The sequence below is a fragment of the Sebastes fasciatus genome, chromosome 4 (assembly GCF_043250625.1).
Source record: "Sebastes fasciatus isolate fSebFas1 chromosome 4, fSebFas1.pri, whole genome shotgun sequence".
Classification (NCBI taxonomy): domain Eukaryota; kingdom Metazoa; phylum Chordata; class Actinopteri; order Perciformes; family Sebastidae; genus Sebastes; species Sebastes fasciatus.
In genome coordinates, this window is record NC_133798.1 from 37,688,663 (window position 1) to 37,706,796 (window position 18,134).

The 18,134-nt window shown below is 40.5% G+C and overlaps 2 protein-coding genes across 7 annotated transcripts in view; both read right to left on the bottom strand.

Annotated features, from left to right (window-relative positions):
- Positions 1 to 761: 761 nt before the first annotated feature.
- mansc4 (MANSC domain containing 4) lies at positions 762 to 4,820 on the bottom strand. The gene is made up of 3 exons (XM_074633996.1): positions 4,457 to 4,820; positions 2,846 to 2,980; positions 762 to 1,732 (listed from the first exon to the last, which is right to left on the bottom strand). Exons 1-3 carry the CDS (start codon positions 4,674 to 4,676, stop codon positions 903 to 905), a joined length of 1,185 nt encoding a protein of 394 aa, XP_074490097.1. The 5' UTR covers positions 4,677 to 4,820; the 3' UTR covers positions 762 to 902.
- Positions 4,821 to 11,085: 6,265 nt separating this feature from the next.
- Positions 11,086 to 18,134, bottom strand: part of tead4 (TEA domain transcription factor 4) — a 47,927-nt gene continuing 40,878 nt past the window's right edge. For all 6 annotated transcript variants that reach the window (XM_074634265.1, XM_074634264.1, XM_074634263.1 and 3 more), the window contains 3 exons: positions 15,822 to 15,962; positions 14,029 to 14,181; positions 11,086 to 12,046 (listed from right to left, as the gene is read on the bottom strand). In XM_074634265.1, coding sequence (XP_074490366.1) covers positions 11,933 to 12,046; positions 14,029 to 14,181; positions 15,822 to 15,962 — 408 coding nt within the window. In that variant the 3' untranslated portion in view covers positions 11,086 to 11,932. The remainder of the gene's footprint in view (positions 12,047 to 14,028; positions 14,182 to 15,821; positions 15,963 to 18,134) is intronic.

The window sequence follows — 18,134 nt, forward strand, 5'->3', positions numbered from 1 at the left end:
ACAATTAGTTTTTGTATTACAAGCTTTCTGACATTGTATGTTGAAATATGCAAATGAGGCATTATCTTATTAAATATGTACTAATATGCATACATTTCTAGAACAGAAATCTGAACATTGGAAATAAAGTGTGGTTCAAAATTCTTGTTTCATTTTGTTGACATATTAGAGTCAAAGGTTTTTACTGAGGGGATTTTGGATATCTCATTTTATCGCTCCATAAATACTGTCAACAGCCATACAAAAAAATCTATTTTTGCCATGTTTTTAGGAATAAAATGTTCTATAAATCAGGTTATGAATGATATAAGAAGACATCCCTCTGTAAAAACCTTCAGATTATAGATAGAAATGAAACTGGAAAGTTTGGTGGCTGTAAGTGCTACTGAAGTGCAGATTTCTGGCTCAGATTCTGAGACAAAACTAATTTTGAGAAAGCGGCCCTTTAAAGTCAAGGATCCTAAAATTCCATACATTTTGCCCTACAGATGAATAAGGTAAATAAATATTTGTTGTATTAAAAGTTTTCTGAAATGTTATGTTTAAATATGCAAATGTGTAATGCTCAGTTTGGTGAATTTAGGAGAAACCTACAGAAGCAAATAGATAAAGTAGTAAGATAAACACCTAAATGTGTATTTTTGATGTTTTCTCACTACTAGCCCAAAACCTGCCTGTAGGGTCTCACCTTAAATGTACAGAATTGCAACTTCATCAGTTGACATTTTCATCATGCTTAAAATAAAGCAATGTCCGTGCTATTAAAGTAATCCAGTATGTGAAAATGATTTTACAAAAATATATGAAATGTCTCTTCACCCTGGATTCCTTCATTTAAAACTTTACTGTAAACAAAAAGAGAAAAGTCCATTTTGTTTCTCTTGTCCTTACTTTCAGTACGTTCAGGAGTTTTCTCTGACCAGCACGTACTTTATCAGACGCATGGAGCCTCGTTTGCCTCTCCACGATGTCCGGTAGCGTCCCATCCTCTTCCTCTGACCCCTCCAGCTCACCACCAGCAGGACGGAGCAACAGCAGCTCAGCAGCACCGTGACGCAGACGGCCACCGCAACCAGCAAGGTGTGAGCGGCTACGTGCCACCCGGGTCCCAAACCCCCAAAGGTGTCCTCCGCTCCGCTGACGCCCGGGTCTTCTTCCTCACTGCCTGCAGTGTGGTTCCTCTCCAGGCTGCCCTTGGTCTCATTGGGGTGTTGCTTGCTGCTCTCCACTGTGGGAGTGGGAGGGCTGGTGGCCAGCTGAGAGGTGCTGGTGGTGTGGTGATGGGTAGGGGATGTGGAGGGATGTGTAGTTGTGGTAGAAAAGGTGTTGGGATTGTGAGGGTTGAGGGTGGTTGCTGTGCTGGATGGAGGAGGCATAGTAAAGCTGGGTGCAAGAGAAGTGGTGGAGGTGGTTTGTGCATGGTTCTCTGGAGTGGAAGATAACGGAGCTGGAGTTGTGGGAACTGTTGAAGGCTGACTGGTGCTCTGCAGCGTAGTGGTGGTAGTGGAGGTGGTAGTGGCAGTAGTCGTGGTGAGCACTGTGCTTACTGTGATGGGGGGTTTAACTGTGGGTGCTGCAGTCAGAGGCAGTGCAGCGGGCGGAGGTGGATGGATGAACTGCCGTTTGTCAGGGGGCAGCGGCTCCGAGGCGTTGCCCCGACTGTAGTGGTGGGGTAACAGGCGTACGTTGGAGGTGAAGTACTTTCCAAACACCAACAGGTCAGGATCCACACCTATAAGAGACGGAGACATCCTGGAGTCATGACGCTCCTGTCTTTTTTTGCTGACGTATATAAACATACTGGCTTTAGAGCTGCAACGATTAATCAGTTAGTTGTCAACTATTAAAGTAATCGCCAATTTTGAAGTTTGAGTATTTTTTACTGTCAAAATTCTCTGACTCCAGCTTCTTAAATGTGAATATTTTCTCGTTTCTTTCCTCCTCTATGACGATAAACTGAATATCTTTGAGTTGTGGCAAAACGAGACATTTTAGGACGTCATCTTGAGCTTTAAGGAAACACTGATTGACATTATTTTTTACCATTTTCTGACATTTTATAGACCAAACAACTAATCGATTAATCGAGAAAATAATCAACAGATTAATCAACAATGAAAATAATCGTTAGTTCTAGCCCTATATTTTAGAATTCATAATAATGAAAACAATTAAAATGATTACTGTAACAAACAGCACAACAAATCTGCAAAGCTAGTGTTCTCATACAGTCAGTCATATTCATGTGTAGGAATATCATAATAACAGAAACACCTTACAGTAGGCTATAATATAATCAAATATCTCTAAAAACATCACTACAACAAATATAATCTTCGTGAAGTTGATCATATCACTGGATCTTTACAAAAGTGTCCAACATTTTAATCATGAACTACTTTTCTAAAGGAAATTAGATTATTTAATTAAATTACATTTTACATTATTATTATTATTATTATTATTATTATTATTATTTATAGTAGTAGTTGTTGGAACAAGTATTCAGATCCTTTACCTATGAGTGCTGTAATATTATATATTATTACGATTATATTATTATTACTAATGCTTTAGTGTTCAAGTATTTTATTGTTGTAAGAAAGTGGCAGAACATGTGAAGAAAAACACCTCAAAACACCACTGAAGTGCTCCAGTGAATGTACTGTTTACTAACTTCCCATACCTCCTAGGTCTAGTTGTAGTAATGCAGCATTAGTATATGTCTCTTGTAGTGAAGCTGTATAACATGTATTGCCCTGCTGCTGCATACAGGGAGAGTGAAAGTAGAACCTCAGATAACATCACTGTGAATTAGAGGGATTTGCAGTATTACTCAACTCACCCTTTGTGATGTTGTAGAGAACAACGTTGCCTCTGTGGCTGAGGATGCAGCTCTCCAGAGTCGGGCAGTGAAGGTGGAAGCAGTTCACGTGTTCATGACTGGTGTCATAGTGAAATATGGCCAGATTACAGGAAACTGGGAGAGGAAAACACAGATGAGAAAATCAGTTTACATGCACAAAATATTTGGAACAAGCTCGCAGAAACCTGCAGGACCTCCAACTCTGAGTTCTTTTAAATCAAAGCTTCAAACTGTCCTGTTTGCTGCTGCTGCCTTTTATTAAACCAGATAATGATCTTATATACTGCACTAGAGCTTTTACTCTTGTGTGTTATATTCTATTTTAGCTTCTATCCTAGCTTTTTTAGCTTCTTTTTATTTTCTAATATTTAATGTTTTTATAACTGTTTTAATTATGTCTTAATGTTCTTTTGCACTTTGTCGCAATGTTCTTGAATGTTTATTTAAAGCACTTTGAATCTCCCTGTTGCTGAAATTTGTGATCTACAAATAAAGCTGCCCTGCATTGCCATACAAATGAAAAGTCAAAGAATGCCACTACATGGTTTCATATTTGCAAGACCCTACAGATGAATAGGGTAAATAAATATGTGTTGTATTACAAGTTATCTGAAATGTTTTGTTTAAATATGCAAATGAGACATTATCTAATGCAACCTACAGAAGCAAATAGATAAAGTGTAGTAAAATAAACACCTAAATGTGTATTTTGAATGTTTTCTCACTACTAGTCTGAAAGAAGACACACTGTAAACAATCTCTGTTAATTTACAGCAGGATTTCAACAGTATTAACCTGTTATTGATAAAAACAGTGCTTTACTGTTAATATAAACGAAAACCTGTTAAATTACGCTCATAGGCCGTCTTTTAACTGAACTATAATGCATTCTTATAAAGCAGCACTTTACTGCTGATCAACTGTCTAAAGGATCATCAGTAACAGTTTCATGCAGTATTTTTTTAATTCTGGGACCTGATCTGCTCATGTGAGGCTTGCACATTGTACATGATTGTAAAATCAATGAATTAGCTTTATTGTTCTTCACTCACATGTTGTTCTGGTTTCATTCTGTGCTTGTAGCCAGCTAGAGACACACATTTTGGGAAAAGTATCAACAAGTCTATTATAGCCTTTTTCCTAACAAGTGCCTTTAACTATATTTAGTGTGACTATTCCTATGTCAGTAACCTGCTAAGTCTATTCATCTAGGCAACAAATAATGTTTATTAAAATGTATGTAAAAAATACAACCTAAATAGTGCATTAAAACAAATCAGTAAGATAATGTCAAAGAAAGGTAAAAAACAGCTATATAATGTATCTTTAAACAGTAAATTAACTGTAAAATACTGCGAAATTAATAAACTGTATTTTTCATTAACAGTACAAAGCTGTAAATTTCAGCGACAGTATAATAATGTTAATTTTACAGTAACATAAAGGCAACCCTGCTGCCAGTTCTTTACTGTTATTTTACTGGGACATTCTTAACAGTGTACTTTCAGGAGTTTTCTCTGCCTTGCCTTACAAAGGAAAAGTCAAAGAATGCCACTATGGTTTAATATGTGTGCGTCTTGGTGAACTCACAGTTCCTGGTGAGGCAGCAGGTCCTGCTGCATTTCAGAGCTGTCTCCTCCTGGTAGTGTTGCAGCAGCTGAGCTCCTCTCCTCTGAGACTCCTCCAGGTCGATGTAAATGCCCGGGAAGCGTCGGATCCAGCAGTTCTTGTAGTAGGAGGTCGGTGAGCACCTGGACTCGGTGTGAAGCACCAAACTCAAAACCGTCAGCAAACTCCATGAGACGTTCATGGCGCGTAATGGAGACCATCAGACCAGGTGAAACTATTATTATTACAACGAGGACGAAGAGCAGACATGTCGTCTGTGGAGCTGATCACTCTGAGCTGACAGGCTGCAATTGGAGCCAGTGGGCTGGTTTTACTCTCCAGGTGAGTCACAGACACCCACCTGGAGGAGGAGGAGGAGGAGGCCAACCATTTAGCATTATGGCACCCAGTATTTTAGAAGAGCTGCAATGAATAAATCGATTAATTGTCAATTATTAAAGGGACTATTTGTAAGAATCAGAAATGCTTGTTAACAGCGACACCTGTGGCCGTTAAGTCAACGAAAGTCAGCGTCGTGCTCGCGCTTGTGCTCGCTCTAAATCAGTGGTCTCAAACTCAATTTACCTGGGGGCCGCTGGAGGCAGAGTCTGGGTGAGGCTGGGCCGCATCAGGTATTCCACAAAAAAAGCTTTGTTAAAAAAAAAAACAATCTTCTCAAACGTCATTATTAACAGTTCTTTAACTTGAATGGGTTCTTCTGAACATGAACTGTCCTGAACATTAATGGAACATTGAAGAACATGAACGGTTCTTCTGAACATGGCCTCTATTGCGTCTCCCACTTTTCCTGAAATTGTCTGTGCTCGTCACCAACCTTTCTCTTCACTGCAGGCTTTGAAAAAGACAAGATATATATTCATTCCACTTGGTGTCACTCCGCAATAAAGTTGTGCCTGCTGTGTTTGTGTTGCTCTGCAATTACACCACCAAACCGCTAGTTGGCGGCGGCGTCTCTATGAGTTTCCTTCTTCTTCTTGTACTACAAACAGAAACTGAGGGAGTTGGAGCTAATAACTGTTGAACCACAGAACTTTTACTGACATTACTGCAACGCCGAAAAGAGACAATATATCTGAGTGGATTTGTGTGAACAAACATTGAAAAGATGGAGGCAGAGAGAAGTAGAACTTGGTCCTGGCCGCTCAGCATCGCTGAGAGACTGGACCAATCACAGCTGTTGCGGTCTGCGTCGCCGCGACGTGTAGTTACATTTCTGGAGAGGTGCACGTCAGGCTACGGCGTCGATTCAACGCAGAAGTATAAATCAAGCTTTAATCAAGCTTATGCGATGTTACACGGGCGCCGCCACAGTTGTTGTGAAATGTTTCTCTGCTTGCATCAAGCCCGGCCGATTGCCCGCCCCCGGGAGCCATATACCCCGCTGTGATTGGTAGGTTCGTTCAGCTCGGGCTCGCGCAACAAAGGGACCTTCAACGGCAAACTGCCATTCACATAAAACTCGCGGGCCGAGGGCGCCTGGTTAGCTCAGTTGGTAGAGCGGGCGCCCATGTAACAAGACTTGGTCCTGACCGCGGCGGCCCGGGTTCGAATCCGGCCTGTGGCCCTTTCCGCATCCACTCTCTCTCTCCCCCCTTTCCAAGACTCTATCCACTGTCCTGTCAATAAAAATGAAAAAATGCCCCCAAAAAAAACTTTATAAAAAACTTTATAAAAAAAAAAAAAATTTGCGGGCCGCACTAACATTAAACTTTCATATCAAGGTGGGGGCCACAAAATATCGTCTTGCGGGCCGCAATTGGCCCGCGGGCCGCGAGTTTGAGACCCCTGCTCTAAATAGACATGAACTAGCATCGCTCAACACAGTGAGGAGACACACGTCAGCTAAAAGCACAATATCACTCTATATTTCAGCTGCTTGGCAGTAATGTTAGCTGACCAGACGAAGGTCTCTCCATGAATCAATGCTGATCCTAGTGTTGGCTTTTCCCGCCTCAGCCTCCCGACCGCGGCCGGAGGGAACAGGGATGACGCCGGAGTTTTGGTCGGAGACGATAACGTTTCTCTCTGCGGAGCCCCGTCACTTCACAAGACACAGGAAACCTCTGTTGGTCTGGAGGAGCTGCAGCAGTTATTTCTGCACAAATGTCCACTGTACATTCACTAGATATCCTCAGAGCTAAACTAACTCTTCTGCAGTGTGGAGTGAGCAGCATGCACGTGAGAGTGGAGCGAAAGAGAGAGAGAACGAGCGCAGTGTGTGAGTGAAGGCAGGCAGAGGAGCAGAGTACCGCAGAGACTCCGGCCCTGGAGACCAAAGCTACGGTCTCCCCCGCGTCTTCTGGCCATGGTCTGGGGGCTGGAGCAGGAAGAGTTTACACTGTTTAACAGACGGGTTTCACTAGATAGAACTTTGCGGTTTTGGTGCTTCCGTGTAGTTTGTGTTGGAGTCTGAGTCTGAACAGCGTAGCCACACGCGAGCGCGCATGGGACACCGACCCGGTAGATTTATACGTGTAAAAAGTTACAAACAGTCCCATTAAATAAGCTATGCATGAGATCTAATGATATTTTTTATAAATTGTCATGGGTCTCTTAAATATTTATTTGTTAAAAGAATTTGAAAAAGTATAATTGTTTTGGAGTTATGAGAGTTTATCAGCAGGTTCCCTCTCAAGCTGTGATACAATGTTCAGGTAAAATGGGCCAAAGGAAACAGAGGGCTGATTTCAGCTGAAATCATTTTCACCATTGTCTTTGGGTGTTGCCATAGTAACATAACGATAATAAATACATTTCATGCAATAAAAAGTTGAACAAATATTTCACTGAATAATGATCATGTTGTATGGGTGTGTGTTTCTAATCGGTTTGAGTATTTATTTATTTTTAAGAAAAAAAAGTCAAAACTTGTCTGATTCCAGCTTCTTAAATGTGAATATTTCCTGGTTTCTTTCCTCCTCTGTGACGGTAAACTGAATATCTTTGAGTTGTGGACACAAGACATTTGAAGACGTCATCTTGGACTTTGGGGAAACACTGATTGACATCTTTCACCATTTTCTGACATTTTATAGACCAAACAAGTAATCAATGAATGATTAATCGATAATCAAAATAGCATATAGTATAGTTGTAGCCCTATATTTTAGAATTTATAATAATAAATATAACTGAAAAGATTACTGCAACAAACAGCACAACAAATCTGCAAAGCTAGTGTACTCATACAAGTCAGTCATATTCATAAGTGTAGGAATATAATAACAGAAAACCCCTTACTATAATATAATCAAATATCTCTCAAACATCACTGCAACTAATATAATCTTCGTGATCATATCACACAAGTCTTCCTCAGCAGATGGAGCATGAACATTTAAAAAATTTCTGACCACTTTAAGGACTTTTTGTCCTATTTCGGCTTAAAAACTGAGCTTGAAAGTTCATTTCTGACCTTGAAAACATCAAAAATTAACTTTCAGTCTCAATCTTTGTAAAGCTTATCCTGTATTTGACTCGTCTCTGTGGCGTTTTCAAAGCTGTAGTTTGTGCTGTTGTTATAATTGGAATACAAGAAGAAGGTGTCCCTGTTATTTTGTCCACCCCTGTGTATGTCTATAGACGGTTGACCTTCTGTAGACGTGAGGGACAAAGTTGTAGTCGATCATTATTTAAGCCTGTGAATAATCCTGATGGGTTTTGATGCATCTCCACAGTGCAGGTATTACTACACCACATACTGTAAATTAAATCTTGCTTCAACAGGAAGTTAGGCTTAAAAAAATGAAATCTCTCAATGAAAATAAACAAGGCGTCTGTTTCCAGCGAGGTCAGACATCTGAGAGTGGATTTGCTATAATTGGAGCAGTTTGCCTGCATTTCTTTCGATCGGGATTATCAGAATAAGCCTTTTATCTCCCTGGTTTTGGATTTGCTACACACCTGTTAGGCATGTTTCTCTCACCTTTTGTGAGCTTGTCTCTCCATCACGGTGCCACGTTCTCAGTTTACACCTGGGAGTTGGAAGCACCCTTTTGGATAAAGAGCTTATGGAGAGGCAGCAGGTGGTTTAACGAGAAACTATTCTGTAGAAATGGGTTGAAATATAAATCCATCATGTTCAAACGGAGAGGATACAATTCCATGTAATCAGCCTTAGCTGACACAAATATATTATTATTATTATTATTATTATTATTATTATTATAGGTTAACACAGAGGTCCGCAACCTTTACTATCAAAAGAGCCATTTTAGGCCAAAAAAATAAAAAAAAATATCTGTCTGGAGCAGCAAAACATTAGAGCATTGTGATGAAGGTAACACAGACTATCGAATCTAATGCAGTGAGGGTGCAGAAGTGCAAATGAGAGGCGGGACATTGAAGAAACATCTCACGACATTTGGCTGGAAGCTGCTGCTGCTGGCTTTTCAGCAAATCCAATGTGCTTGTTCTGGAAATGTCTTTCAATTACTTTTTTTTTGTTGTCAAATCTGAACTATTAAATTCTCTATTTTCCTCCGAGACTTTCCTTTTTGGGGATTTAGAATCCATAACTAGCCTATTGAGCTCTTGAGGTTCGGCAATAATTATAGGATAAGGCACCAGGCCGTAGATAACACACATTTTGGTTGACTGAAATGATAAAAAAAAAAAAGATATTTGATTTTTACAACTGGAGAATGTAAGAATCACCTACAACGATGATGAATTAAAAAGGTAAAAAAACAAAAAAAAACTGTTATTCATTTCCATTATTTTTTTTGTAAAAATCCACAGGGAGCCACTGGAGAGGAGCTGAAGAGCCGCATGTGGCTCCGGAGCCGCAGGTTGCTGACCCCTGGGTTAACATCTTCAAAATGAATTTTTACTTTTTTTTATAAACAAAAAGATTAAACAAGATGCTAATAAGTGTTTACGGTATATAAAGTAGCTGTACAGATAAAAACAAGACTGATCCGGGTATAGTGATTTAGAGTATCCAGCCTGTTCCCCAGTTGGATTGAGGGGAAACTTTACACCAAACTCTTTACATAGGTTATTATATGGGATTATAATGGCATTTACAGGTAGAGGCCTCCAAGCAATGACGCTGTGCTGTAACTCAAATAAACCAGCCTGAATATCAACCTGCAGTCTAAAAGTTAATGTGACAGGAAAATAGTAATGATGTCTCAACACCACCAGATGGCAGTGGTGTCTTCCATTAAACAACATAGCCACTGGGTCCCAATTCCATACTACACACTAATAGTTTACAATATGAACTATACTTACTCTAATATTTTTGCAGATATCAATGTACTTTTGTACTGACTTTAAAATAATACAAAATGTGCAAACATGGATGTCAATCAAACGACACTGCCTAGTAAACTTCACAAAGAGAAAGCTGAATGAACAATCCTAACCCAAAAAAACAATCATTCTTTTGTTTGTTATCACTATAAACGGAATAATATACATTTAGGTTTTGTACTGTTCAGACAAAACAAACAATCTAAAGATGTCACGTTCGGCTCTGGGAACTTGCAACAGACATTTTTTCAATTTGTTGACATTGTTTAGTTTCACAATTAGCAGCTCTAGCTACTTATCTTGCTGTTTTCTGATGATGTCTCCCTGGAGCTGGAGCGCCTCCATCTGCAATTAGTTTGAAATGTTTTGCAGCTGCAAGCATCTCCTCCATTTCCTGTGTGCATTGCATTGTGGGACAACGAGTGCTCATCAACAGCACACTCAAAATCAAGCAGATTTAGGATAATGAAATCTTTAAATATATGTACTTTTGTTACCTCTGTAAAGCACAACATACTGAACAAAACCTGCTTAAAATTAGTATGAAATTAAAGGGACTGTTTGTAACTTTTTAAGCGTATAAATGTACCGGGTCGGGACACATGCGCGCTCGCATATGCGCGCTCGCGTGTGGCCGCTGTACTCTCCTCCTCTGCCTGCTTGCCTTCACTCAGACAGCGCGCGCGTTCTCGCGTACTCACTCCACCTCTAGACATGAACACGCGCTCACTCCACACTGCAGAATAGTTAGTTTAGCTCTGAGAATATCTAGTGAATGTACAGTGGATGTTATGCAGAAATAACTGCTGCAGCTCCTCCAGACCAACAGAGGTTTCCCGTGTCTTGTGAAGTGACGGGGCTCTGCAGAGAGAAACGTTACTGTCTCGTTACCGACCGGGTGCCGGTGTCTCCCTGCTCTCTCCGGCTGCGGGCGGAGGGAGACGAGTTTCTCGCTGCAGAGCCCCGAAGCAAACACAGTATCAGCAGTGATTCATGGAGAGACCTTCGTCTGGTCAGCTAACATTACTGCCAAGCAGCTGAAATATAGAGTGATATTGTGGTTTTAGCTGACGTGTGTCGCCTCACTGTTTTGAGCGATGCTCCTTCATGTCTATTTAGAGCGAGAAAGCGCGAGCTCGATGCTGACTTTCGTTGATTTCACGGCCACAGGTGTCGCTGTTAACAAGCATTTCTGAAAGTTACAAATAGTCCCTTTAAGCTAACATGATCCAATTTGAGGATAAAACCCTGCAAATGATGTTTATATACCGTTACGAGGACGCAACATATTCCAGTCAATTCAACAGAACGCAAAAAGAAGAAACTCAGAGTTATGTAAGAAACACTTGTATTTTCATCTGACACTTCAGGGCAAGTTACAGTTACAGTCTGTAATCAGCTTACAGATCTAAAATCTGGTTCAAGTTAGCAGTGTTATTATGTGCCTTTTTTGTTGTCGTCAGATCATTTTCAATCAAAAACAGTAAGACAATACAAGAAACATTTAACATTAAACATCAAACAATGTGAATACAATAGCTCTCTTAAATCATTTTTAGCCTCTTTATCTTCTGTTTAGAGATGGACTGTACATAATTACTCAAATAACACAAACGATTGGCACCAAAGAAAAAACAGTGATATTTCATGGATGTGCAAAGGAGGGATTCTCAGCCTACTTTTCTTATTCCCCCCCCCCCCCGACCCCATTGTTATTTATATTTAAGTCACTAGGTGGCACCCTGAGGCAGCCAGACTCCTCCGCATCAAACATCCCCTGCACATGCATGTGTGTAAAAGAATCTAAATCAAAAACAAGCACTAGTAAAATGAGATGAAAAACACCACCAATGACAACGTTCTCATGCAGGTCTTGTTGGCTAGGTTTGGCTCCTTTGGTATAGAGACCACGGCGTATCATGGTCCTCTTCTGGGTTTTTTTTTCCTCGCCACTTTTCACACACAAAGCCCGTTCCAGTTTCCACAATCCCAAATCCAGCTCTTCCTCAGCAGTAAGAGTGTCCCTGGGCATGCGGACAAACAAAGCCTCTCTGGGCTTCTGACCCAGTTGAATGGTTTCAGCTTTTTAAGCTCACGGAGGAAGTAGTCCGTTGTTAAGTGTTGTTGCTCACTGAGGTGCTACAATGGGGTCTAGAGCAGGTAGAAGTTCCAACTGTGTCAGTCTTTGACTAGCCTGTAAATGTGATGCTGTGCGCCGTGCTCACTGGTGGACACCTCGAAGACGTAGGCTATGCACAGGAGGGTTTCCAGTGTGTCCCTGTTAGTCACCACCTGTGGACAGAGAAGACACAAAAAGGTCCTGCTCAGTCAAACGGTGGGGATAAAAAACACCTTGGTAACCTTGGTTACCCATGCTTTTACTAGTAAAATTTATTCAAGTTATTCTAGTTTGCAGAGAAGTTTGCAATCCTAGGAAGACAATATATAAACTATCATGCCACTCCATTAACACGGCCAAAATCATCAAAACATTAGAAATTAAAAAGCCCAAAAATGTCCCTAGTGATGCACCAGGGTTCAGTTTCTCCCTCCAGACACACGTTTTGATGGTTATTTATGGTGGAAATGGACAGAATTTACAAGAGGAAGTGGAAATCCACCCGTTTTAGTCCCACAAAAATCAACCAATATCTCTCTCAGTAGTAAAATCCTGTTGGTTTAAATCAAAGTGATTTCATTTAGTTAGTTAAAAAGGGTTTCACAGGACCACACTAGAGAATATAACCACTGTGATGGTGGTTTTGGTAGAACCATGACTTTCCAATGCAAAGCATTGTTACTATGAAGTATGTTCATACATGCCATTAAATTGTATTAAAAAAAAACAAAAAAACAATAGCAATCAAGCAAAAATAATATGTTAATATCATTAAAATCTAACGACAGCAGGTACAGTGTGTCCAGGGAATGAGTCCTTACCCAAGTAAGTTCAAGTACCTCGGGGTCTTGTTCGCGAGTTGGGGGACGATGGAACGTGAGATTGGCCAGAGAATCGTATTATTTTATGTGCAAAACTAATTTGTATCTTCAAACGCAGCCGGAAGTTTGAGTGTGGCGACGCAACGGGCTTAAAACAAGCACAGAACTTCATCAATTCATTATGCGTTGCATTGAACACACTTACATGAGGTGTATTGATTTGTGCTCAGCCTTGCAAAGTGAAAATCTGTTGAGTGCACCCATCTGTTGTCTTTATGTATGTGCATGCGTGTGTGTGTGCACATGTGTTTAGGAGCTGTTCATGGTTAATATGAGCTAAATCAGCCCATTGAGAAACATAATGACATGCTGCCATGTAGTCGTCAGTGTGGGCTCAATATGGTCATTGTGCCCTGGCTGGTAGGAATGCAGCCGGCAATGGAAGGGACACCGATGTCTTTGAACCCTGGTGTTGAGGACCACTTTGTTACTATGGTGATACGCTCTAGTCTATTCACTTCCCTCTCTGTGTCCGCTCTCTGAGGAGCACACCGGCTCATTCACAAAAGTTCAACTTACAGTCGAGTGGACACAAAATGTTTCAACTCTGCAAGAAGCCATAAAAAAAGAAAAGAAGAAATGTTGTTCGTAGGCAGTGAAACATTGCGACCAGCTGTTAATGGTCTGTCAAGGTTAGCCCAAAGGAAATATCACAGCATATTCATTTAGAGACCAAACAGTTTCTCCTGTTTCACACCCTTTATGACAGCGGCACGCCGGCATAAAGCACTTTGAAATTGAAAGAAAGTGCACGTATTGAACGTCCACGATGTGGCCCTGTGTGCTGTATCGCCTCGGAATGGTATGAATGGAACGACATGAATGATGAAGGACAATGAGTGTTTTTCAATGCATGAATGCGTTGCAGGCTCATATCCAAACACATTTTAAATCAGCTGTTGATGCCTCTTTACATCTACACCACAAGAAGGACTTTCGGAGCAGGGCTACGGCAACAGAGCTAATACAGTCTGCTAACAGCGAATGGGATAAAGTCTCAGTTTCTTTAATACTGGCACATCAAATTAAGGTTTCTAAAACGGTTCTTAAGGCTTGACATTATGGGAAATGTGTTCTTACCAAGAGGTAGATGACAAGATTGATACCACTCTCATATCGGAGAGTGGTATCGATCTTCTCGTCTAAATCATAGCAAGAAGGAGAATATTTTCCGAACTTTAATACTTAACAGAATACCTGAAGTCTTGTATAATACCAGAAGAGTAATCCCCCCAGCCTCTATACACACACACATGTACAGTATATGTGGGTACCTGTAGGATAGTGAAGTTCTCCAGTACGCTGTTCATCATGTACTTCTCCGGCAGGTGTTTAAGCTTGTGGATAAAGTTGATCATATATTCACATAAAGGGGAACGATGGATTCGAAACACGTAGCGTCCATTCTCGAAACGTGCATACTCCGTCTAGGGAAAACAGATATAATGCACAATAAGAGCATACAGTCCAATATATGACAACATATACCATGTGAAAAGAGAATTAAAAACACATTAAAAGGATAAAATTGCAAAACAATAGGGACACATATTCCACTGAAACTCAATTGGATGTGAACATCTATGTGATAAGCTGTAATATAATATACCTAATGCAGCACAAGGCATGCCAGATATGACAATAAACATATTTCTCGTGACAACAGTAATCAAATGATGAAGCCATTAAATATCATGGTGTGGTCTACTGAGGCAGATGGCCGAAGCATTAACCGTTAGTCATGCTGGGGAGATTTGTTAATCACGTCAGTTTCCTGACCACAGATCAGTGGTAATTTGACTGGAATCCATCTCCACCAGCAGCAGTTGTTCACTCCTCTGGGTGATAATGGTGGTTTTTCACGAGGTCATGACCTCTTAATGTTGAAATATCACCCGGGCCGTTGAGCAATCGGTGAGGCAAACTTCTTGAACTGTGGCCACATATATAGTTTACTGTGGACAGTTGTGGGAACTATTTCAAAATATTGGATTTTCCACAAAATGTGAAGCCGATAAAGACGAGGTTCAAAAGAAAACCTGAAATTGACATGAATGCTGTTTACTGCATTTATAGGCACATTATAATGAGACTGGTCACTGTGCCCTCCATTATCATATCAGTCTGATTAAAAGAATTAGATATGCTATGTTCATTTATTTAGATTAATTAACAGAGACTTGAAACCAAAAATAAATTCTCATATCAAGAGTTGTTACTGCCTTGAAATTTAAAATCTTTTTAGGATAATATTATCATCTAAACAAAACAGTAATTATTTTTGTTTACAGATTGTAGATGCTACTCAGGACTACAACAAAAAAATACACCATGTCCTCCTCCTCTGCAGAGCTTCCTGTCTGCTGTGAGGCGATTTAGGCCGAGCGGCATCGTGGGAAGCTAAAAAATACTTTTTCCTCCCTCCACAATCATTCCAAAAAATACAACTATAACATGAGATATTTATTTATATATTATTATTATTATTATTATTATTATTATTATTATTATTATATTATTATTTATTTATTATTATTATTTATATATTATATATATATATAATTTTTTTTGGTTGTTACGAATAGTATGAAGTGACTCTTTGTAATATGGGATTTTGATCTTTGGCCTATTCAATTACTTTTTTGAAAACAATACACCTTTTGAATCTTAGTAGGCTGTTGTTTTAATAAACACAATGTTGCATTTAACATCTTTTCTATTTAGTTCCACTCTCCTAAATTCCCTCTTCTTTAACAGCCTGGGTTAAAACTGAAAAACAAAGCCTAATAAAATGATGATCTTCTATAATAATCAAACAATGTAAACACCCATAAACTTGGTGTTATGTTATTTAAATACAAACACAATGATTGATTACTTTCAACAGTCCGTAACAGCGTCAATAGCGTGAATAGAGTGGTAACGTTGATGAACGGGAATAAACTCTCTTACTGGAAGAAATTAGTATTATTATTATTATTTTTAAATATTTTTTTCATATTATAAATTATCAAAGGCCTGAATTAAGGTAGTTAAAAGGGGCTGCATTTGGCCCGATTATCCTTACCTCCACTTTCTCCACCACCTGCTTGCCGAAGGAGCAGACTTTAGTGGATGAGGTGATAATCATGTTCTCAGAGCTCTCGTACTGACTGGAAACACCATAGAAGAAGCTGCTGTCATCCTGCGGGTTTACACTGAGGTCCGCCTGGAGGGAGGAAACAGATAACATGTCAGCATCAGCTAATACTGACACACACCTGTCAGTCTGACTCTGGCGTGGCGGTGTATGAGCACGTATGAGGATTTGCTGCCCTTCTTTAACTGAAGACGTGCGTGCTCCACTACCGAACTAGCCTGCTCCACACTAAGCATCTAAAACCTCAAGGATACACAACACTGGATCCATAATCTATAACAAAATATCAGGTTCTGCTCACAGATGTGGACGTCAAGGTGTCATGTGTGTCAGTCTCACAAAGACACATCACCAGGAGTGCTACAGCTCAACAAAGCTTGAGGATGATTCTCTGTAAAGCCACGAGGCATCCACTGGCCGGATCCTTGTTGACCCAGTATAGCGCCGTCAAATCCAGCCTCAAGATTCCCAAGATGCTGTGCGTCTCTTTGTGTGTGTGTGTTGTAAGACGATAATACAGAAGAAGATGTTGGTGCATTCAAGCAGCCCATTCTCATACCCAGGTCGTCAAATGCCAACGCTTTGTCACGGCCGTCGGCGTTCCGATAGGAGACGCACTGGACTTTCCATTAACTACAATGTGAACCCATCCACGGCGACAGTAAACGCTCTGGGAAAGTGCTGTGGTGACGTATTATAAAGAGCGAAAGAGACACACAGGGCAAGTGGAAGGGGAGGTGGATGGGTCCAACAAACACAGGACTTTCATCCAGGAGACCTCTGTTCATGCCCTGTATGTTACATTTCACTTTCACTTTACAATCAGCTGTTTGTTCGTGTCCCTTGCTCACGTCAAATCACATTTCACTGTAAAAACAGTAATTTCATGCCCTATCGTGTTGTTTTTTACCTAAACCTATCTAAGTGGTTTTGCTGCCCAAACCTAAACAACTGTTTTTATATTAATTCAAAATATTAAGCACATATTTACTGCGAGCGAAAAGTGACGCCGAGGGGTCGCTAAGCATGTGTTTAGTGGAAGTTACAGAAGAAGATGTTGATCTTTCATCTATGGTGCAGTCAAGTGTTTTTCTGGTAGCTCAAACGTTCACAAGAGCCCACGTTATTTTTTTTATTTTTTAGGGATGCACCGATCCGACTTTTTCAGTCCCGATATCGATGCCGATACCTGGGCTGTGGGTAGCGGTCGATACCGAGTATCGATGCCGATACCGGTGTTTAATTAATCAGCTGTATGCTTCACTGTGTGGAAGTGACTGGGATCAGTCTGTTATGTGTAAGGAAACATCAGGCTTGATTTCAACATTGCTTTACAATAACATGCAATAAATAAATACATAGATAAACATTTATTGAATTGTCATTTATTATTAAAATAAATCGGTAAAAAAAACAACTATAGGCATCGCCTATTTCTCGCTTAAAATGTTTTCAGAAGTAGATTTTGGTGGATTGTTTAGACGGAATAACAGAAAGTTTACGAGCAGGTCTCCATGTTGTTTCCTCTTTGAAACAGCGAGCAGAAAACCAGGGATCAGTTTATGTACATTAAACGATAGAGTACGTCGGCGCTTGAACGGCCAGTTGAGTGGAGCAGCGCGTCTCCTGGTGTCCTCACCGGACCTGGTGGACAAGTACCGCTGGATTTAACATTATAGACATGACCACTGACTATTTGTAGACAAATTTAGACACAGATTCACAGACTGACCGTTCACGGTACAGACATATACTCGGTTTTAACCGAGTCTTGTTGTGAAAAGGAAACAAGCCAACATCTATTTTGTTGTCAGTTGCTTAGCAACAACTGAAACTAATCGAATTCACAGACATTTGTGTACTCAACTTCCTGTATGTCAAACATATGACCTCACAAGTTGAATTTAAAGGCAGCGCAGAGTCAAGTTTCCTCATGTGGATGCAGATTCACCTCTCTGATCCTCCCACTAGTTCAAGTTCGAATGGAGGCGAGTATAATCAGATTTAGGATCAGACTGAGGTGTCGTCTCCTCCGTCAGACAGCCGGGCTGTTTTACCTTTTCCCCTGTCGGGCTCTTGTCTCCTAATGGGCCATTGAGACAGCGCTCAGCCTCCTCTCATCTCTTCATCACCCCGTTCATCTTCATCCCTGGCTCGTGTAATTCCTCTATTTGTCTTCATCCCTGGGGCCCAGTGACCCTCCCCAAACCGCCATTCCCTGCTTCCCTAACAGCCTGCGAG